We start from the raw sequence: 23,302 nt of genomic DNA on the forward strand, positions 1-23,302 counted from the left end.
TACATGATAGTTCTAGAAACGTTGCGTCACGGTGGTCATGTGACTCGCTGACGCAACAGTATGTAAAAACTGCACATTCCTGAATAAATAAAAAAAATTGAAAAAATTTCACATAAAATAATAAAGTGACAATGCATAATAATCCTGTATACCATAGTTTTACAAAGACTTAATCCTGTAAAAGACATCATCACAATATGAAAATATCATGACAGCAGTGGTGTTCCATGGTGGGTTAGTGGTGAGTTTGCAGACATATTATAAAACACAAAAATTCAGGGTTCAAGGTTTTGTCATCTTCAAGGAAGCACAGAAACATAGAAGTTGGAGGAGCTGTTTTGAAGAAAACATTTATAAAAGCATATTATTAACAAGATAATACTAGAACCAGATATTAATACTTACAATTGTTGTAATTGTTCCTAGTGTATTTAAGTTTGCAATGTTTTGCAAATAATTGTAATTAAACAATTTTCACCTGTGTAATTAATTAAAGTTTCAGCACCATCTTTTACAGTTGCATTTCATTCTTGTTAGCTTTATTAAAGCCACTACATACATTGGATAATCTTATGTTTCACCTTTAACACAAAAATAGCACAATCAAACAAGTCAGTATTTTTTTTGGCACTTTCTTTTTTTTTTTACATTTAATTATCTCAATAGGTTAAAAATAGATTAATGTAGAAAAAGTAAATTTAAATTATTGAATAAGGATGATAGACCTGATGGAAATGTTGTCAGCAGATGGCATGAAATTCTTTAATATGTAAATTGGTGTTTTGATAACTGTATAAATGGATGTTATTTTTTGCAAAACATTACACTCCTGAGGATGATGAATAGTATATGTTGAAACATGTAGAATGTATGAGAATGTTCTCTAGTTTCATTGGGGTATTTTTACCACTTTTTATCCTGTACAGTAAGTTACTGTATTTTAGTAACTTGGAGACTGGAAACAATCTCATTTTTATAGAATTGTGTATAAAATAATCGTTGTTTTTTAAAAATTATGAGTTTTTAAGAAGTCATTATTTATGCAAACAATAACAAATCAGTATTTTGTTACATTTCTTCTTACAGTGTATTAATGTTATTTCATAACTCGCACATCATTGTTGGAGAAATGAATGTGTACTAACAAAGATAGGGCTATAGTATGTACTTGCATTTCTCCAGCACTAATACACTAGAAGCCATTCTTCATGTGTTGACAGACATGACCAATAGAATTGGGTTGTTTGATCATATTGCTATGGCAGCAGTGCTATTTTTCACAGTGCAAATAGAAGCTGATTGCAGATGGGCCCAATCTGTCAGTTCCATTACAGATTGAATTGGATCCTGTTAGTAAGAAATTTTAATTGAAAGATAGTTTTTTAACTTACTAATCCAGTAATTTTAAATTATGATGTTTAATATGTAAGAAAATAAATAATGAAACTATGAATACTGTTTGCTTATTTCTTTTAAATTCTTGCTGTTAGATTTTGTAACACGAGATTCTTCACAGTATGTGTCAGTGACTTGTTGGTAATAAATTTCCACTATGAACAAACAGCAACACAGTCCGCTTGTCTTAAAAGAATATATTAAAAACAAATCAAATGTATATACAATTGTTCGTTACACTGTTGTATCCAGACCTTTAAATCATTCTTATTAATTAAATAATTATCCACCATTTACAATTACGCATTTTAGAACACATGGGAGTTTCTAACAGAACTGGTCTTAAACTTCAAACTCCACCTAACTCTCCTATACTGTATATTCCAACAATGAAACATAACTGCACCCCATTTCCTTAGAAGACTTTCAATTCTGGCTTGTGGATGTAATAATCACAAATTTTTGATAAAAGAAAGTATAAATATTATAAACGAAAATCTAAGTCTCAATAGAAATTCAAACTTGTTCCCCCCCTTGCTATATTCAAATAGCTCTGTCTCTCTTCTTTCTTTCTTTTTTGAAATTGAATGTTATATAATTTCATAACATTATTCATTGTATTTTTATGTTAATAATTATACTAAAAATCGTCTAGTTTGTTATTTTCATAGATTTGTTGAAGATGGAATATGTGTAATTCTGCTGTAACTCTACTATTCATTAAAAGATGAGTAACATTAGCCAACTTCCAATTATCTGGCACCTGCCCATTATTCAGTGACTTACAAGACATAGTAGCAAGTGACTTACATATCCAATCCTTAACCTCTTTCAAAACCCTGGGTAAATATTATCTGGCCCAGAAGCTGTATCATTCTTTAAACTTCTCTAGTCTTTTTAACAAGCACAGAATTAATGTGATCATCTTGTTCAATCCTGTTTCCATCTAGCAACATTCAGAAGAAGAAGAAAAATGTTTGCTCTCTAGCCCAAGCACTTTCTGAAAAGAACCATGCCTACCTTGGACAACACAATCACTCTTTGTACCTTTTTACAACAATGTCTTCTAAATGAGAGAAACTCCTCACTAAATGGAACTTAAGCTCACTCCTCTGTTTGGTTATTATAACTTTTACCAGTTCCATAAAAAATATTGGCCTATATTTTGACAAAGGAGTAAATAAATATCACCAAACATATTTTACATAATATTAAGATACCAGTCAAATACCATGCATTTAAGTATCAGCCTTTCACTTTTGTATTGAACATAACAATATTCAAAGACAACCAATGTGTAATGTGAAACAAAATATTATCCAAATCCTTTTCAGTACAGTCGTTCTGTATTTAATATTCATAGCTCATTCTATGTCTAAATCAAAAGATTTGCAGTATTATTTCAAATATATGGATTTTATTTAAAGAAATGAATTATTATGTGGCATAGTATGCTATGACCATTAAAGTTATATATATCACTTGTAATTTAGTGAAATATGTTACTCATTGCAAGTTAAGTTTCGGTGCACAAAATAACTAAAGGATAATTGCAGTTTACAGAAAAGTCACTGCTCTAGAATAATTTCACTTACCCTCTATCTCGAGAAATTCAGTTAAAGCTTGCAAATGAGCAGTATAAAATACATTCACCATAAGTAGAAAGGACAGCCTGATGCCAAAAAAAATACATAATAAGTATGTATTTTCTACCATTTTTCTAAAGAGATGTTTTCAGCACAGGTTTAGTATTTGAAGTTCCTAGTCAGGATGCAACATGCTTTCCAAGAACATAAGATACATATTTTAGACTTAAGTCTGTTTAGGATACAGTTAATTGCTTTTGGTCAAACCATTCTTTTTTCAGGGAATGTCATAGTCAGTATAATATGGTGAAGCCATGCACTGGCATCCAGTAGACTTAACTCAAGAAACCTATTTTGCCAGCATATGGCAACAGAGTGCTGTGGGATATGGTCCTTTCAATGCATGTGGCACTATAGTAGTATTATTCTGCTGGATAGAGATGTCATTATACTTACCAGTACTTATTCTTCCCCACAACATATGCCTACCATTACCATATGCATAATTTTCCTGCATGAAAATAAGATTGTATCAAATTTTACATTCATTCCAATTGAGGATACACTTGTTATGTTGTTGCAGGATAAAGTGTGACCCCCTGAGTCTGTTTTTGGCACCATTGTAGGTGAACTGCTGTAAGGAATGCACTTCATTTGATATAAGACCAGTCTCACAAAATCTGTTTCTAACAGGCACAGCATCCAGTTATAATAACAAACATCTCACTGTCTTGGAGCAGATACCCTGTGGTTATGGTGTTGATAAATAATAGTTGGCTGTTTTTTAATATAAGACCAGTCTCACAAAATCTGTTTGTAACAGGCACAGCATCCAGTTATAATAACAAACATCTCACTGTCTTGGAGCAGATACCCTATAGTTATGGTGTTGAGAATTGATAGATAATAGTTTGCTATTTTTTTGTGGATGGTATCTTCCTTATCCAGATGTCCAAAGAACTGTATCATTTTGAGACATGTCAGCCAATTTACAACAACAATTGACTAGCACATGGCAGAAACATCCATACATCTTTTTTTAGGACTAACCATGTAGTGAGATATATGTAAGAATCATGGGTTTATATGCACAAGCTTGAAATTTGGCATAGTTTTAGATCATGGCCTAGAGAATATCTTTAGAAATGGAGCCATTAGGAAAAGGCCCATGCTACCTTTGGCAGCTGTTTTAAAAATGGCTGCCCAAATTTTTATGACATTGAAAAATCAGCATTATATTACAGCTAAATGCATTTAAATGTTGCCATACACAAATATATCATTCAAAAACATGATAGTCTCTTATTTTAAATAAAAACAACAAAAACATATATCCAAAACTTCAGTAAAAGAAGTGCTGAGTTACAAATATGAAATTGTAAGTTAAATAAATTTTATCAGTCATTGGTTGTGTTGCCTTGCAATTTACAGGTCACAATCTTGACCACCACAAGGTTGGTACAATATATTGCACTTTAATGCTGCCTTCTTGCAGTTGCAGCAATCTCTGCAATCTTTCTTGTAACTCTACTGAATGAGTTTTCTTGATGCAGTGCTAGCTTCAGGCAAACAGGTCTACTTAGGTCTCCAGTTCGACAGATCAGTCCATTTCCAGTTTTCAGGGGGAGGCATGTCAAGGTTAACTTTTATCACTTTACCCCAGCAGTGGCCACCCTAGTAAACAGCTTTTTTGACCTGTAATTCTGATGCACATTTTCTAATACGAGAGTTCATATGGAATATTGATATTTCAAGAAGAGGTTCAGTTGTCAACACATGTCCTTATTTGCTTTGTCATGGTGCTTGGTTTGATGAGTGTACTTCTTGGATATGTCTGAACAAGAATCACAATCTGTTTGGGCTGATATCCTTTTCACTGCTTGTTGAAATTTTATGATGTTGAACTTATGGCACAATTTGTGCCATTTTTCCTTATTTTCCATAACAGTGGCTTCTACACCATTCCCTTCATCCAGTTGTTGCATGTCTTTTGGAATAGGCAGCTCATCTAACTCATGGAATTGCACTAAACTTGATGAAAGGGTAGAATAAAGCTAACCAGCCCCAACATCATGGTGTTTTAACAATGCAAAGTTTCACATGTGACTAGTTGACAAAGAATGCACTCGGTTCATTCAGTTTGTTGTGGATCAACCAGCTGAAAAACTCTTTGACACTTTCTGTGTTACCAGCACCAGGTTATATATAAATATGTACAATTATCCACCACCTTCTGTTAGCATTCGCAAAATAATGTTACTTACACAAATGTCATAACAAACATTAAACACCTTATGTATCATTAAACTATATTATAAGGGAATTTTGAATTTTAAAGTAGTACCTAAAAACCTAACATAACAGTGACTATGACATTTTTAAGTTTATACTACAAAATGATGATTAACAAACCTCAACTTTTAGTGATGAATTTCTTTTATTCTTTTTCTTCAAATTTCTTCAGATTTATGTATACATATATAATATGCATGTCAGATACAACTAATACAACTAATTTAGCAATGAGTTATTATTTTAAAAATAGTCTTGTACGATAAAGATAGCTAATATTGATGTTTTGTTTCTATACAGGTAAAAAAATGGTATAGAATAGAGGTCTCAGCTGTAGAAACTGTTCTTAGTATACGAGTCAATCATGATGGTCATGAATGGAAATCTTTTCCTAATGTTCAGTTCCAGTGCCTAGGTCATTTGTATCTTGGAGGAGCTGATAAAAACACCAAACAAAAGTTTGAAATTCTTTCCAAAGTAAATGGAAAGTTCGAAGGCTCTGTGTCATCAGTGGAAATCAATGGTCAGATACATTGGGTTCATGAACTTCCACTTATGGAAACCAAAAACATGATTGGTTCTGAAACAGCTTCTATTGCTGGTAAGGTAATGGTTTTCTTCTCTGTTTTCAAAAATTAATATTTTGTTTGCTTGCTTTTATTGGTCATTTTAGATACAATTTATACTTACAGAATAAACTACTTCATAACCTATAATACTTGCTGGAATTAAATTCTTAAAACAGATTAAAATGGTAGCTTCTGAGAATAATTTGAATGCATTTTATTATATTTATGGTCAAATTCAAAACAGTTTTAATGGTATGAATTGAAACCACAGATTGGTCTGGTTTTGACTGCATTCTCCTGAAACCTTAAAATAAATCAAACAAAAATAAAAAAATATTTTTTTTTATTGAACTAATTCCTTAAAGTATTTTTTGCACTACACTCAAATAGTGTACAAGATTTCCAAAATTATATGATAAGAAAATGTGTTTTTTAACTCAAATATTAACTATTTATTTTATTTAATGTATTTTTAGAATCAGTTTTGAATATGCCAATTTTATGTCTCAAATATTAGTATTGTTAATTATAGTTTAATCTCTCAGTAATTTAGCTTGTTAATACAGATATACTTGTGTGATTGTTATAATTCAAATTAATATAAATATTCTATTTTATAATTTGTGTAGCTCACTATAATGAATATCATGTTCACAAATCTACACAACTTGAACTAAAGTGTAATTACTCATCTCTACTGGGGTCCTGGAACAAGAAGTCAGTTAGCATCCAGTGGCTAAATGTTGATACCAGAATAGATATTAATGATCCTTATCGACACGTGGCACAAGTAAGTGATTTGGAGGTTTTTATAAAGTTATTAGATTCATTTTTGAGAGCCTTTACATTTCAATGTTATTAAATGGTTATATTAGTCTAGTATTCTAGATGTACTTGTACTTGTGCATAGATGTTAATTGTAGTTAATAAGTAAGTTTAGATAATATTAGCTTAGATCTCTTTGACTTTTTAATTAATAATGGACTATTTATTTTAGACGGCAGTATGTCATGTGGCCAAAACAATCTGCTGCCGGTCACAGTGTGTGTTATTAATAGGAGTGATAGTTTAGTGATTTTCCACCTTCTTTATTGTGGACTGTGGTAATCCAAACTATCATATATTTTCAGTGTATATGCTCTACTGGACTCTTACTTCATATACCAAATTTAAAGGCAATCCATTGAGAAATACCTGAGATATAACATCTCCAATTTTGATTAAGTTTCTTCTTTTTTTTTTTCTTCACACCACAAATACAGAAACTTTATTTGATAGAAAAACGTACTTAACTTTCATGGATTTTTTTTTCAAATTTGGTAAACTGATAGATCTTTTCAACCTACAAATAGTGGTCTTATTTGATGTAAGTATAAGCCACATGTGCAAAGTTATTCAACAAAAAAAACACTCAAATTTGCATGTCTATGCAAAAAAGTCATGTGAACTATTGGTCTAACATTTTTACTACAGCTTCACCTAAGAGTAAAAGTAGACTGTTTTTAGTTCTTGTCATTCGGATTAAAGATGGCTGATTTAGATTAGCAGTTTCTAGCTCAAGTTTTCAAACGAATCATATGAGTAGACAATTAATATTTGATTACATATTCCAACTTTTTAGCACAAATTTACTAAATTTTATGAAATTGTCCTATTTTGTTTTACCCACCATCATGTTGAACAAAAAGTAGTCTGACTAATGAATGAATAAAGATTTGCTATAAGATTCTTATCAGTGCTATAACTTTAGTTACCAGTTTGGCTGCCAATTTCCTTTAAGTTCCGCACTCAATTCTTTTTTGGCCACACCTTTTTTTTTACAACTTAGGTGTTTTTGGTTAGATACCAATAGCAAGGATATCATATGCCAGGTATGTTAAACCAGTGATTTTATATACACTCACTGAGCTCATTTGGCCATGTAATTCCATTCCATATTTTCTTGTAATATATACAGCACCAATAATACACTGTTATTATATTAATAAGAGGAACAAATATTTTCAAATTTTAAGTTATTCAAATAAATACATGAAAGAATGTTTGTAATGGTACTGTGAAATGCAAGGCTCTGTGATTTTTAGGGACAAATTACCATTGTTATGCATATTCTATATGTATACAACAAGAATTTTTGAGCCTTGAGTTCATTAATGATAATATTCATTTTGTTTCTAATAATTTCTAATGTTATTTCCAAATGGAAAAGTATAGAATAAATAAAACATTTTGTAGCTCTGTTTCAATGTTTAAAATTGGTAAGAAAAAAGCTTTCTTCTACTCAGACTTTTAACTACTTTCTTCCTGACTAAGTATCATTATCTGTTTATATATTGTTGTAAGCTATATTTTCATTGTTTTTTGCTAGAAGGAGCTGGTCATCACTTGATGATGACGTTATGATCTAGAAAGTTTGTGTAGTAATGAAAACAAGTAAAATATGAATATGAAATACAGTGCAGTAGGAATTAAGGAGTGGGTGAAATATTTAGTTCATTGTTAGTATTGTTAATGTATCTCTTTCTCAATGAATAATTTAGTCATTAGCATGTTTATTAACATTATCAATTGATTATAAAGGAAATTCTACAAGTAAGATAGACATGTCTACTTTTAGCCTTGGCGTTTCTCTTCAAACAATATTTGTGAAGTGAGGCCTACAATTTCAAGTGAATGTAGCCTATACTGTAGAAAATGCTATTGAAGAAATTAGTTTGTTATTATTATCTGGACCAGACTCGACATTATTTTTAACAAGTAATCTAAAAGATCCTGGCCAACATAGAACAAGCTAAAACAATATATAGTTCTTGTAATTGTTATCATTGATCTCTTTATTAAAAGGATTTCCTGAAAGTTTTTTGCAATCATGGTCAAACAAAGTTCCCTGTGACATCAAAATTTCTTTTGCTATCATATATCCAGTGGTTGAAAAAATGATGCACCTACAATTTAAAAAAATTATCATATTTATCCACTGGAATAATTAATTAACATCATAATCATAAAGTCAATCAGTATTATAATCAATATTATTGGATATAGAAGACTGTTCAGTTAAAGAGTTGTTATTTAGTTTGTTTAGTGATCTAGTATGTAATGATTATTTAGTTCTCATAACAAGAATATTAAAAGTTATTTATTTTAAAAGTGATAGTTGTGTATGTAGTTTAATTGTTGTACTAGGCTTTTGTAATATTGTTGACATCAACTTACTCAAAGCTTCTAAGTTTTTCTCATTATGTTTAACATTGTTGTTACTAGAGGACTAGATATTTCTGTTGCATGTTATTAGTATGTGCAGATAAAGAAAGGAAGTAAAGTTAGTGAAAGTAAAATTGAAAAAAAGTGAAGCAAGACTGCATGATTTTCAGTTTAGCCATAACAGGCGATTTATAAAGTGAGAGTTTCACAGTTTGTATTGTAATAAGAGAAATAAAGAAAAATAATTTGTCTTGTCAGAGGGTGTTCTAAAGTAATTGAACCCACCTGTATGGACTTTGATGAAAAGGAGATGATTATTTAAAGTACTGGATACAACTTTGGTAACCAACAGTTATAGGGGTGATTTTGAAGTGAGTTTCACAACTTGTATTGTAACAACAGAGATAAAGTTGAAGAATTTGTTTTGTCAGTTGGTTTCTAAAGTAATTGAACCAGTCTGTGTGAACTTTTGATGAAAAAAATGATAATTTAAGTTCTAGATTTAACTGTGGTAAACAATAGTGTAACAAGTTGTTGTACATATGTTTGACTTGTTTTTAATACATATATATATATATATATTACTTTAAAAAAAGACAATTGTGTGCTGTCCATTTATTGTTGAAATTTGTCACCAACAAGTTGCAGACACCCTTTGTAAAAGAATCCCAGCCCCTATACAAACCTGACAAATATATATGATTGTCAGGTTTTTGTATAGGGCTGGATTCTTTACATTAACTTATCACACCCTCTGATGGAGTTAATATGAGCTAACAAGCTTCTGGTAGTACTCTATGGAGCTATAATTAACATGTTATATGATTTCCTACCCTGTAAGGAGCCAACTGGGCAATGTGCTTTGACATCCCTCCCCAACAACTCCTAACTGGGGTGTCTTTTGGATCTAAATTGGAGTCCCTACTACAAACATCTTGTTAAGTTTAATAAAAAACAACAACTTTGTTTATCAGAGAAAATATGACATAATTTACCATTGGATATCTCTTGCATTATTGTTAAAGAGGACTTGAGATGGTCTAGTGGTTAGGATGCTGGACTCACATTCTGTGGGTCATGAGTTCAAGTTATCTTACCAAATGTAATTGATCTTTCAGCTATAGGGCATTATGTTATGATATGAAGAAAAATCATATTTGTCTTTGGTAAGAAGTAGCGCATGAGTTGATGGTAGGTAGTGTTAATTAGCTGCCTCCCCTCTAATCTATCACTTCAAAATTAGGAATGGATAACACTGACAACCCTTGAGCAGCTTGGTACAAAATTTAACAAAACAAACAAACTTAAAGAGTGTAAAAAATAGCATATAAAGAAACTGTATTAAATTAAAGAAAGTGTGAAGAAACATTCTGCTTAAAAATAAAGTACATATGATACAGTAGGTAATAAGTTAAACAATATTGAAACAATGAGATGTCATAGGTAGCTCTTGCATCTTCCAAGTTAGAAACAACACTAGATGAAAATTCCAAACTGCTCTCACATTCCACATTTTCTTTGGAGCTGACCAATCAGAAAATTTGAGCATTCAAATGCAGAATTCAGGGTCCAATCACAGAATCAATCTACTGTTTCATGGGATAATTGTATTGGAACCTGCTTTACCTTTTGTATGGAGGACTCCTTTATAATGATCATGGAAGCAGAGGTAACTGTGAATGCAAATCAGTGTTTGTAACATCTTTGTTTCTAGCTTGAAGAAACTGAGATACATTGTTTTGACCTTTTATCCATTTCTTGAATGATCATGTGAATTATGTCCAGTTCACTTTAGGTGCAATTTATTTAAGTTTTTCTTTGTTTTTGTTCATTTTCTTCTTATTCTAATAATTTATTTTCATCTTCAATTACTTTGCATCATGAAGAAGCAATACTGTATATTAATCAGCCATTTTCATTTGTTTCTTCATTACTAAAATGTTTTTTTTGTATTTCTAATTTCAAAATTATTTCTTTTTCCTTTTATTCCACCACACAGCATGACTAGTAGTAAATTTAATCACATTAGGTAAATAGTTACAGTGAAATGTACCTTCATTGCCAAACCTTAACTCAGTCTAACTGTTCATCATACTATGTTGCCATCTTTGGGAATACACATCCAACACTATTAACACAAAATAAAAATACACAAAATCTACAAATTTTAAAAAGATAAAAACAATAAATGAAAAAGTCTCTCTGTGCTTCTTTTTGTTTTAGTGGAAGCCCAATTAATGTATGAAATAATCTAGGGATGTGTGATGTTTTTCTGTTGTTCTTTCTTCATCTGCATATATAGGTTGTGGGCTGCATATTTAGGCATATTTCAATAAATCCAGTGATTATATAGTTCCTCATGGAATACCACCTGCAGTTGTGAATATTATGTTTACATTTACACTATGGAACTCTATGTCACAACTCGGAAAGAAAGATCACATGTGACTTTTAGCTGCTACAATCATAGTCCTGCCAACTGCAGATCACAACTGTCCTATTTTTTCAAAGAATTTATAACATTTTGCTTAAATAGTAACACCTTTGTAAACTATACTGTGTGTGACATATAATAACACCTATGAAGATTCCTGATAAATTAGATACTTTACAAGCTGCTGAATCAGGAAGATATGATGAACCACGAGTTTTCAACACACCCATCACCATGCTTATTAGTCTTAAGAAAAATTAACAGTAAACAAGTATGATATACTAAAAAGTTCAATGAAAAGAAATAAGTATACATTACATTAAGGAAAACTCAATGGATTATCTTGAAGCTGGTTATCAGAATTTTAGGACCACAGGAATTTTTCATCCTTTAGGTAATATCCAGTGACTAGCATTGTGTCTCTGAAAGTTCCTCCTTAGGTTAGTAGAGTTTTCATTAGTTCAGGATTTTCATGTTCCCTTTCCTATTGGCAGCCCCCTCCTCCTAGAAGGCAAATTTTCAGGCATTCATCCTGATGTTGAAATCTTCCAGAATGCAAATTGGGAGTTCTGCTGAATGCTCTTGGTTCCTTAGCTAAACACTTTGAAATGGCCAAAGTTTCTGACAATACTGCAGATACAGTCACAGCAATAGTCAGAAATATTATAGGCTTCTTCCTGATGCTCAGCATTTTGTCCACTTAATTAACTTTCCATTCTTTTGAAACCACAGAAAAGGTTATCTACATTTCTTTCAATTAGAAATTAATGAAATGGCATTTTAACTTCTTTAAACCATGGTGTCTTTTTAGGTGAGCCTAGATTTTGTTTTTATGCTGGCATTGCTTCTAGTGCCTATCCTGTGGACAAGAACTACAGATTGGATTTGTGTATGACCAGAGGTTTTCTTGTTGTTCTTCAGTTTCTGATGGTTAAGTCATGCATCTGTTGATGTTTAGGTACCTCAGCTGAAAACAGGAGATATTGGATCACTGTAGAATGAAGCAGGGAATGTGCTAACTGCATGCACAGCTCTGGATTGGTTGGTTGGTCGTCATTTACTGGTGCAAGGCAACTAGGCTATCTGGAGAATCAGAAACCCAAGTGTTGCCTAGCTCATTTAACATCTCTACCATTGTTGGTAGGTATGATGACACAAAAGAAATGGATATGAAAGGCAGTGAGTTGTTGAAATCCTTGGTAAGAGAAGCTTGAGGATTGTCAGCTTTGATGAACATAATCAGTAGTGGTATGCTGACCAAGTCCTCCATCTCAACAGTGGGTTGCACATTGAGATCAATATCATCTTCCATGTTAAATGTAAGGTAAACTCCAAAATTTTAACTTAAAAATAAATTTAACTTGGATGGCTTGTTGGTCAGAACAAGAACATTTACTCTCACTAATTATTTGAACTAATCTAGAAATGAAAGAAGTAATGATGTTAACATTGATCAATCTGTCCAGTAACAGGTCAAGCATCCATGCTTCAGAATAAGAACGTGAACATTGGTAAAACTTACATTTCAACTAGATGCAGAAATTTTCTCAAACTGCTAATATTGAAGAAGTTATAGGTTCACATATACTATCTTAAAAAAGTGTATTCTTCTGCAGTAATCTTGGCAAACTTCTGTACTTCTTAACCGTGCTTTACCACCTACACATATAATGGATGGGTGGTGTTCTCCATGAAACCGTATGTCTGTTCTCAATTATTGTGAGAATAGCAACTGTCATTGCATTCTATCAATTGACACAAAACATTTAATATAAAAGTACAGTTTCTGCACTATAGCTACTAGACTCCAGTTAAATCACTTTAGTACAAGCCTTATGGAATAGACTGTATAGACTTTACTGTAATCTGTTAGAAACTAAGAAGGGAAAGGTGGAATGTGGAACTAAGTTATGCTATACACCTTTTGTAATAGAATAATACAAGTTAATTTGCATTTTTCTGTTTGAAATTATTCATAATTTTTCAACCTTCCACACAGAAAACAAATATACAGCATCTTAACTTTGCCTATTATTTGAAGCTACATTTTGCATTATCTTAAGTTGGCCTTCCTAAGCTGTGTATTGTACAGGCAAAACAGTTACATAAATATAAAAGTTTTAATTCCATGTTTTATAAATGAAAATCATGCTTCAGTAATACTTTCTTCCTTCAGATTTCATGTTGTCTTTCTTTCAGATGTGGATTCTTTGATCAGCTTTAATATCTGGACTAATATGATTCTAAATGTTTACCATAAATATGTATGCACTTACTTCTATTCATTCAACATATACACGTGGATTTTGTTCAGAAGAAGAAGAAGAAGAGTTGAAAAGTTACACATTTATTACCAATGAACTTTAATATAGCTCAAATATTCACCATACTCTACCACCATCTTTGGATATGTACACCAAACAATTAAATATACCAGAAAATTTCAAGAAAAAACCCAGAAAATATGTACTTTCATTCTATACTTCTTTCCAGTATAAATTACAGTTGGTACATAGAGTTTTCAAAAGAGCTTGAAATCTGTTTGATGATGTAGCACTATTTCAATGCATAATTATAACAGATTTATCACATACAGACTTAATTCTTCAGAAATACACACATACTTCACTGCACATGTATGACTGTTTTACTGCATGCTGACTTACTATTTACTCTCTGCCTTCAAAGCATGAATATAGATGTATCTCATGTAAAATTAGAATGAAAAGTTTTCCATGTCAAAGCATTGATATGTATGTTGAGAGGTATGTTTATCAAAGCTTATGATCATATGGTTAACAGTATAAATGTCTTTTAGATATTCTAACTTGCCATCTGTTAATATTCCTTGTAAACTAGCTATCACAATACACTTCCCTCATCAAACAAAATTGAGTACATAAAATAGCTTGTAAATATTTTGCCACGAAATTCCATATAATAGCTTGGTAAAGTAAGGGCCACAACTCCCTTTCAGCTGCTTATCTCATAGCAGCCCAGGCTACAGGTCAAACAAAACTACTAAAACTGTTGTAATTGAAAACATTTTAAACAATATATTATATATGGTGCAGCAATCTTACTTCTCTTTACTGGATAGCTCAAAAAGTAAGAGTAATAATATCCTTCAGTCATTTATGTTTCTATCAATCAATTGCCCTAACTGTCGAGAGTTATCTGTCACTTCCAACCATAGTGACTAGAAAATTAATGTTGCCACTTTGACTGAGTGACTTACATGTTCAGATGGTCCCTTCTCTTTCTCTGCAGTTGGAATTTTCATCTTATGCTGAATGCCAAACTCTCACTCATGTACATTCAAAAACATCATGACACCAAGTCATTGACATCATTGCTTGAGACTAATCAAACATGAGACCTATGTGGAGCATGGTTCTAACACTTCTCCTTTCATTACAAGATTGCTCCTGGTTTATCAAGAGTCAACCAAACCTAAATAATTGGCAGGAATTTAGGTTTTAAACTTTCAGGCTCCAAGGGAATTGAGGTCTGAAAGATAACCCAGGATGTTCACAAACTTTGGTTTCTCTTCACCCTGGGCACAACTGTTTATAGTATTAACCAAAATAGAATGAGATGATTTAGCTTTTGAGCTTAAAGGATTTGGTGAACTGTATTTAGTGATGTGTGTGCAGCTGAGGTAGATGCAGTCTCAAGCTAACAGGGAAAGCAGAGGAGAAGCCCTTTCCAGTCTGAGATGGAGCATGTGCCATTGTTGATACTACATGGCAATGATGACAGTGAAAGGGACAAAAGGTGGGACCAAGCACACAATTTCCAGGTTTTCATGATGAAATTTTTTAAACATGAAACATGAGTTTATAATTAGCAATTAGAATTTTCAAGGAAAAGGAATCCAAATGAATCATAAGGACTTACTGGTAGAAGGCCCTTTTCAGGGGGGCTGGGATATAGTTATCTGATGCCCAAAATCATTTTGATGCAGGGGGAAACCAGAGTGCCCGGTAAAACTTGCTTTCATGAACTAGGTGCTGAATAATCTGTCTGGTCCATGCCCAAGATGCGAGGCTGAAAGAGAAGGAGTTTGTTAATACATGTAATGATTAAATACTTTGTTGCTGCATGTTGTTCAGTGGTGAGATGTATGTTTGCCAGGTAGAGGATGTGGCTGCGAGATTTTGAAAGGTCCTGGTTTGGTTGTTATGCTTGAGAGCTTTATGATAAAATTTCTGATCTAGTTTATAGATGTGATCTTTAATGAGAGGTAAGTCAGTGATATTATTAACATAAGCTTGTGGGGTGTACCTGGGAAGGCAAAAAGCTGTTTTAATAGTGGTGAGCTATTGTTGTTGGATCTGGTTGTATAATTTGTCTGACATGTTACAGGTAAAAGGACAGATATTTTTGTATAAGGGTCTGACGTATACTTTGTAAATCTTGATGATTGAATTGCTGTTGCATTTTTTTTCATGCCCTCCCTACCCCAATGCATCTTGTGCTGGTGTTTTCAATGTTGTTGTAGTGAGTGGCTCAAAGCATACATGAGTTGAGCATGATACCTGTAAATGTGGTCGTTATTTTAAAAGTAATGGGAGTATTGTATAAGGAGAGTTTAACTTGCCTGAGTTTTTTGTCATGTCTGCCAGTTCTTCTATGATAGACTATTACTGGGTTTAGATTGGATTGAGAACTACTCATCATTTATTGCAACAGTGAGTTATATTGTTTAACTCATCTTGTACTCTAGCTACTGCAGCAAGTGGATCTCATGATATATGCCAGACAGCAATGTCTTGACATTTGGAAAATGAGGGCATATATTAATTGTGGAAATGGTATATTGTTAACAAAGAGAATGCATAATGTATTAGATGAGGTATTATTGTCTTTTTACTTTAGCAATTCTGTTTGTAATAAAACTAAAAAGCCATCTGGTGATGGGAATGTGAACCTTGTTTGCATATAGTTTATACTTAAGAGTGTTATGCCACACTGTGTGAAAAGCTTATTTTACATCAAGAAAAGTTGCTACTGTTGAATAATTGTAATTGAAGTCTTGATAGATTTAACTAGCCTCACTAAGTCGTTTTTTGTTTGTCTGCAGTTTTGGGTTGTGAGTCCTGGGCTGAAGTGGTGCATGTATAGATGACATCAGTGATGAATCCAGCTATCTTGGTGAAGATATTGGATATTGTGATGGAGGAGATGGCAGATGGCATCAATGAGGCCTTGACGTATTTGGTGCAAGTGGTTGGCCTATGAGTTAAGGTTAAGTCAGCTGAAGAAATGGTCTGTGTTTTTGTGGTTGATGGTGTTGACAGCAGTGGTAGGTTCCTCCTGGCTGCAGGGGCAGGAAAGCTGTTACCCTGTTGTGTGCTAATGTTGCTTTACATGAGTGAGATAGAGGATTAGCACTTACCTTCCACTTGAGGTTGTTGACTAACTGGCACTTTGGACAACCTTGGTATGAGGCAGCATGGAGCTGCCGCAGATGGCACATCTTATAGTTTCTCGGGCTTTGAGACACTCAGTGAGGGGGAGAAGATCTCTGCCTCTAACAATCCTGGTGGCTGCAGTGCATGAAGTCTTGGTAATGGGGTCCTGCTGAGCTCCACTTGATGATGGGTGTACCATAGAGCATCTCTGTCATGGATGAGTATCTGCTAACTTGAGGTCCATTGTGGTAATCATGACAAGAAGGATGATGTTTCCTGCTCTGAGTAATTTTATCCTTTTTGACTTGGAAATCTTGAATCCTTAGGCCTCAAACTCCTGCTGGATTTCATTGTCAGTGATATCCATGGGGATGCCACTGATGACTAGGTCCTACTTGGATGCTGTTTCCACAACAACGTGAACTGAGATCTTAGCTCCAGTGAAGGTGTCAGGTGGCCAGGTCTTCATAAATGAGCAATAACCAGGGAGTGAATGCATTTCATGCAAATGCCACCTTTAGGAAGACAGCAAACATGGTTGAAGGTTATCTTGGGGAATAGCCTATGCAGTTCTCTGGCAATGTCTGGTTGATGGTATGACCTGAAAACTCCCTTGATAATAACAGCTGGAAGAGATGATGGAGTCTTAATAGATGCTGTCTCTGACTTCATGGGGCTCTTGGCTTGGATGGGCAACTTGGGTGTCTTCTTCTTTCATGGCAGGATCTTGGATGACCCTTCATGCAAATTTGTTGGTGTCATCAAATGAGGCAAGGAGCTATCAGAATCCAAGCTGGTGGGCAGAGGCTCAGGGTCACTGCTGGTGCAGTTCTCCTCATCTTGCCAAATATTGATGACAGAGTTGAACCTTGTGATCTCGTTTGCATTGGTTTTTCTGCAAATAAACTCCAAAAATAAACAAACAAGCAATTTCACATATCCCTGAAAAAGGCTGTTTTGAAAATATACAAGATCCTGTGGAAGTTGGAGACTTCATACATAGAGGAAAACCAGAGAAGATGAGGAATTTAACTGTATTACTAATACAAAGACTACATATTTTAGCATCTTCAAAGACTTACCCTGCTGGATCAAATGAAAAACATGTCTTCACTCTTCAACAACTGGTGTAACCCAATAATCTTTAACCCAAAATGTTTTGGTTCATTCAGGTACAAGGTGCATGGGATTTTATGGTGATGATATCATCAGGAGATGAAAAGGATCAGTTTGTCAATTCACTTCAGCTCATTTCTAGTCGTTTCCAAGGTTTCTATCAAGTATGGAGCTTCAGGAACAGTGTATGCCAACCTATGTGGTTCACTTACAAACCATCCAAGAGATTTGTAGCAACTAACTAATATCCAGTTATTTTTGACCTTATATCACTGTAATAAAGCTTTGCTGATCTGTGTTTGGAAGAATGACTGACATTAATAGCAGTTCTTGATGGATCAGGCCAAGGCTTAGTCCTCTCAGTGGATGAAAAAGTGTGTGAAGCTCTAGAATCCTATGGAAGTTCTGAAGAGCATTCAGCCAAGGGCTTCTCCAAGTTAATCAGGGTTTCTCTGATTTCATCCTCAAATCCCTTTGGCTTTTCTCCTCCTTTCAGAGATATTCTTACCAGAACAGGCAGTCATCTCTAGGGCAACTTTACAGCAAAAGGGAGAAAAGTAACTTAGGAGAATTGAAAACTCAATCAACTACCACTTCCACAATAACTCGTTACTGGTCTACAGTTTTAAAATTTATCCAAATGAACTAAAATGTGGTAATTCAAGGATAAAACAAGCACACAGTCTGAACGACAACTAGAAATTGGAGAATTTGTTACATGGAAAAACGGTTGTAGTTATATGAAGTGGATAAATGAACGAGATGAATCAGTGTTGAAGTTGAGATAAAAATAAACTTTATTAACTGAAGCAAGTAGTACTTAAGGTTAAGGACTAATAATCAGTGCAGTTGAATATTGTATTGTTGGGCAAAGTAATTGAAGAAGAAAAACTATTGAAAATTAACAAAACTTATATTCAAACAAAAATGAATTATACTCGAAGAGGAAGTGAGTATTATCTAAATTGTTAAAAAACGTAATAGATGAAAGATTAAAGCATGGATGAAACTTAAACAGCATGTCTTGACTCCTTCAAGACTAAAATGAATTTGTCTGAAATTGCCAGAAAAATTAAATTACAGTTTACTTTCTTTCTGTAGCTGACCAATCAGAAAACTGGATCACAAAAATTTGGAAAAATCCCTGGTCCTTACAGCAGTTATTTATAGACAAGTTAGAGTAGGACACAAAAAAATTATCCTATGAAACTGTAGGCCTGTGATTGAACACTGCTACAGAAAATAATACTAGGGCTACATTTAGTACATACTTTGATTAGACTTAGGATGTCCCTAACTAAAACTTGGAGAAATTTTTAAGATGTTTTAATATGAAATGTATACCATAGGAGATTAAGATATGTGGTACATATATACATACCACAGCTTAATAGTTAGCTCTAAAATTTGAAACCATGAGGTAGTGACTACTATTTCTTAATAATAATAATATTTAACACCACATTTGTTATCTAACCCCTTAGGGATTTTCAAGAATGAGTAGAGTGTATAATTGTTTAAGTATGTTAAGGTAAGCAAAATAATAGAATAGGGATCTGACCCTTAAAAGATACTGATGTTATGACATACATATGCAGGGGGGTTTGGCCAAATCCCCTATTGTTGTTTCTAGTCTTTCTCTAATAGAACAATGCTGTAAATAACTGATTTCACTAAGAGTGAATGTAGGTGATTATTCACATTGTATCTTCAAGCACAGCAGTAATATTACAAACAAATATAATATTAATGTTAGTATGCCATGAGTTAGTCAAAGACAAGCCCAACATGCAAATGCGGAATATAGTTCAGTGGAGGATTACTTTAAGAAAACAGTAACCATTCCTTTTCTTGACCACATTATCTGTAAATTTTCCTCCAGATTTGATTCACATGTAAAGCAAGCAGCATCAATTCTGAAACTTATGCCATCAAAATTCACACAAAAGTTTTCTATCTCTGATATCAGACAGACTAGAGATTTTTACAGGGAAGATTTGCCAAATTCTCATATTTTTGATGAAGAACTTCATCAATAGAAGACAAGATGGCTTTCTATACCTCTCCAGAACAGGCCCCAGGTACTGGCTGACTGCTCAAAAGTGTGCCTCAGTGTACCAGATATTTTTATATTACTGAAACTCTTTGCTACACTGCTACTAAGTTCAAGTTCATGTGAGCATTTGGCATCTGCTTTCAGCCAGCCAGTTGAATAATTACCTGAGGTGTACTAAAACCCAAAATGACTGAGTGCTCTAGCTTTGATACTGTTCCAACAGCAGAAGTCACGTGATACTGGGAGCATGCGCGCTGCAGTTTCTGGAAGGATCATGAATTATCCGGGAGGCCCGAGTTTGTTTGAGACACCCTCTGTTTAGTATATAAGCCTAGTGAGAAAAACTAGCACAATTTGCGGAGATATAGATTGTATTTGATGCCAGCACTGTCTATTTCAAGCCTACATTTAACAGTACTTTGATTCAAAGTTATAACAAGTAATATGAATCAGTGCAAGACAGCTGGTTTCTCATAATACAAGTATGAGTAAAAATTTCATTTTCATTTCATGTTATATAGCATTCTGTATCTTTAGAAAATCTACATAAAGAAAGTTGTTTCCTTTTTTTGGTATTCACACAGCGTACTACCAGATATCATATCCTGTTCCTAGTACTGTATGCCATGATTTTTTAGTTGACAATGTAGTCATATTTTCAGACATCTTGGCAATACTATCATAGCTAACTTATAATTAAATACAAAAAATTGAATTTGCCCCTGCTTTAGAGACTCTCTGATATAAAATATTGGTTATATATTATGAAAACTTGTTAATATTGGAATTATGTTTTTGAAATAACTTCTGCAAAGAGTTTTGAAGGTAAATGTATTTCTGTAAGCTGCATGGTATGTACAATAATATTTTTTCATTATTAGAGTGAAACCCAGCTAGGTACCTCTTTGATCAAGCTTACATCATATGAAGAAGCTATAAGTGGAAAAAAAGCAGAACCAAAACATTTAGGAAGTCTGTATGCTTGTTTAGCAAGTTATGAAGATAATGCATTCATTATCCATGCCTTTGGTGTCAGCTATCATAATATAAAGTTTGGTAATAACTTTTTCTAGTTCTCTGACAGTGTTGAACAATTTTTTTGTAGTTTTTACTATAACACTTTATGGTAATAAGTCATAAGGTATTGAACTTATGTGATTCTAATACTAACTTTTGTTTTTAAAAATGGAAAAATGATTATTTAACTATCAATGTACATGAATTTTGTGTTGTGAGAAATGTACATGTTATGGCATAAAAACCTTAAAACAATAAACATAATAACCCAGTAATAGATAAAAAAACAAATTATTACAAACAGTGTATTCTGCTCATGTATCTTTCTGTTTAAATACTGAATAACATACCTAACTTTATCTAAAAATAAAACAAAACACTGCAAAATAATATATAATTGAGAATTATAAACTATGAAATGCAGAATGGAACTCTTACTTTGGTGTAAGCTCCATGGAGTGTAAGTGGATTTTATGTGGTAACTCAGAAATCAGAATTTAATTACCTTTAATTGTCATGCAGTATTGCACTTCAGAATAATTCGAGTCAGGCATACTTGTACTACGAAGATGCATATTGATCAAGAAGTTTTATAAATCTCTCTAAGTAATAACTTAAGTTTGGCCAGTGCAAGATTTCATAAATGTAAAATTTCAAATGAAATAATATGATTCAAGACTGACAAAGCTTTTACTAGTGTATATGCTCACTCTCTTCACATTTTAAGATAAATTTGATTTAATATTTCATAATAATCACAAGCACTGGGCCTTCTTTACTGTATTTATGGATAAATCATCACAGCAGAGACTGAATATTTATGGGCTTTGCACTTGTCAAATTCTTGTTTATGCATGGTTAGAAAATGTGTTTACCTCTTCATAAACATTAAAAGGTGAAATGTCTACCATTGTTAGTAATCTCCATTTAAAGGAGTGATGAATTACTTTCTTGAGTATGACTTTTTACAATATATACTAGCTACTACTGTCCAAGCCAAATAAAGTTTTACTGGTATCATAATATTCCCAAAGAGACTGGTTTCTTACAGATAAGAGGTAGTTACTGTACTGCATCAAGGTGAAATATATTGGACTTTGATACTGAGTAAAACATTTTAGTTTTGCAATAATGATAACACTTTACTGAAGCACATTTTGTTTTATGTAAAGGTGAAACACATTTGATTGTGGTGACAAATGAAGCATAGATAATTATTTATTTAGTGACATAATGTAATTTCATACAAAGGTATATATAAATATTAGGGATGCACGGGTACCCAACCGAGTATTGGGCTACCCCGTAATACTTGGCTCTGGCCGAGTGTCAAAGTTAGGCCCTAATTTTGTAGCAACTAGCATGGTACTGAAAGTTACAGTCAATAATTGTTTTAGTTAGAAAAAAAACGTATTTCGAGCAACAATGACTGATGCCCACTGAAAGTCGGGGATTTTGAGAACAATAGGGGTTACAGTTTGAGAAGTGGGGGCTAGGCATTAAAAGTTGAAAGTAAAACTTGAATGTTCTGTTGGTGATTATTTGGTTAAATGTAATAAATGCCAATTTTGTTTTTCTTTCTAATTTTTATGTATGTTGTTTGTTTGTTTGTATTTTTGGGAGGAGGGTGCGAGGGGAGAACTCAGTCCCAGTTGACACTCGGCCCCAGCTGAAACTTAGTGACCAGGTACCTGGGCCTGGTATTCGGCCAAAATTTACTACCCATGTGTCCATAAAACATATATATCTAACTTTTATGCTGAGTTAAATTTTTAAAGTGCATTAAAGTTCAGCAGAAAAGACAAAAGTTTCAGTGAAATGCAAACTTAGACAATTACGCAAAGAATAAATTGAACATAAAAAGTAGAAGAAAATACATATACTTTTAAACACAAAATTTTTTGTTAACAAACACAGTATTCTTCTGTGTGATAGCTGAAATTGAAATCAGGACAAAATGAGATAAAAAATTAAGAGATCTACAGAAACCAAGACATATATTTCTGACTCTGGAAAATACATGACTTAAGTACCCTAAAAAGTTGGGTATCCCACAAATTTGCAGGATATATACTTCAACCAGTAGCTTATCATAACTATATGAATGAAATTTAATAAAAATTTTACATTAAAATGCCAAAATAAAGATATATTCCACACCAGTTATGGAAGAGTGAAATTCTTGACTTTTTAACATAATGTTGGGTCAGCGAGGT

At 33.1% G+C, this 23,302-nt stretch overlaps 1 protein-coding gene across 2 annotated transcripts in view; it reads left to right on the forward strand.

The window, feature by feature from the left end:
* The window catches only part of LOC111088555, a 127,716-nt gene that overhangs the window by 94,275 nt on the left and 10,139 nt on the right, over nucleotides 1-23,302 (forward strand). For both annotated transcript variants that reach the window (XM_022399035.1, XM_022399036.1), the window contains 3 exons: nucleotides 5,574-5,874; nucleotides 6,472-6,632; nucleotides 20,951-21,125. In XM_022399035.1, coding sequence (XP_022254743.1) covers nucleotides 5,574-5,874; nucleotides 6,472-6,632; nucleotides 20,951-21,125 — 637 coding nt within the window. The remainder of the gene's footprint in view (nucleotides 1-5,573; nucleotides 5,875-6,471; nucleotides 6,633-20,950; nucleotides 21,126-23,302) is intronic.

Source organism: Limulus polyphemus, unplaced genomic scaffold, assembly GCF_000517525.1.
Source record: "Limulus polyphemus unplaced genomic scaffold, Limulus_polyphemus-2.1.2 Scaffold4004, whole genome shotgun sequence".
Lineage (NCBI taxonomy): Eukaryota > Metazoa > Arthropoda > Merostomata > Xiphosura > Limulidae > Limulus > Limulus polyphemus.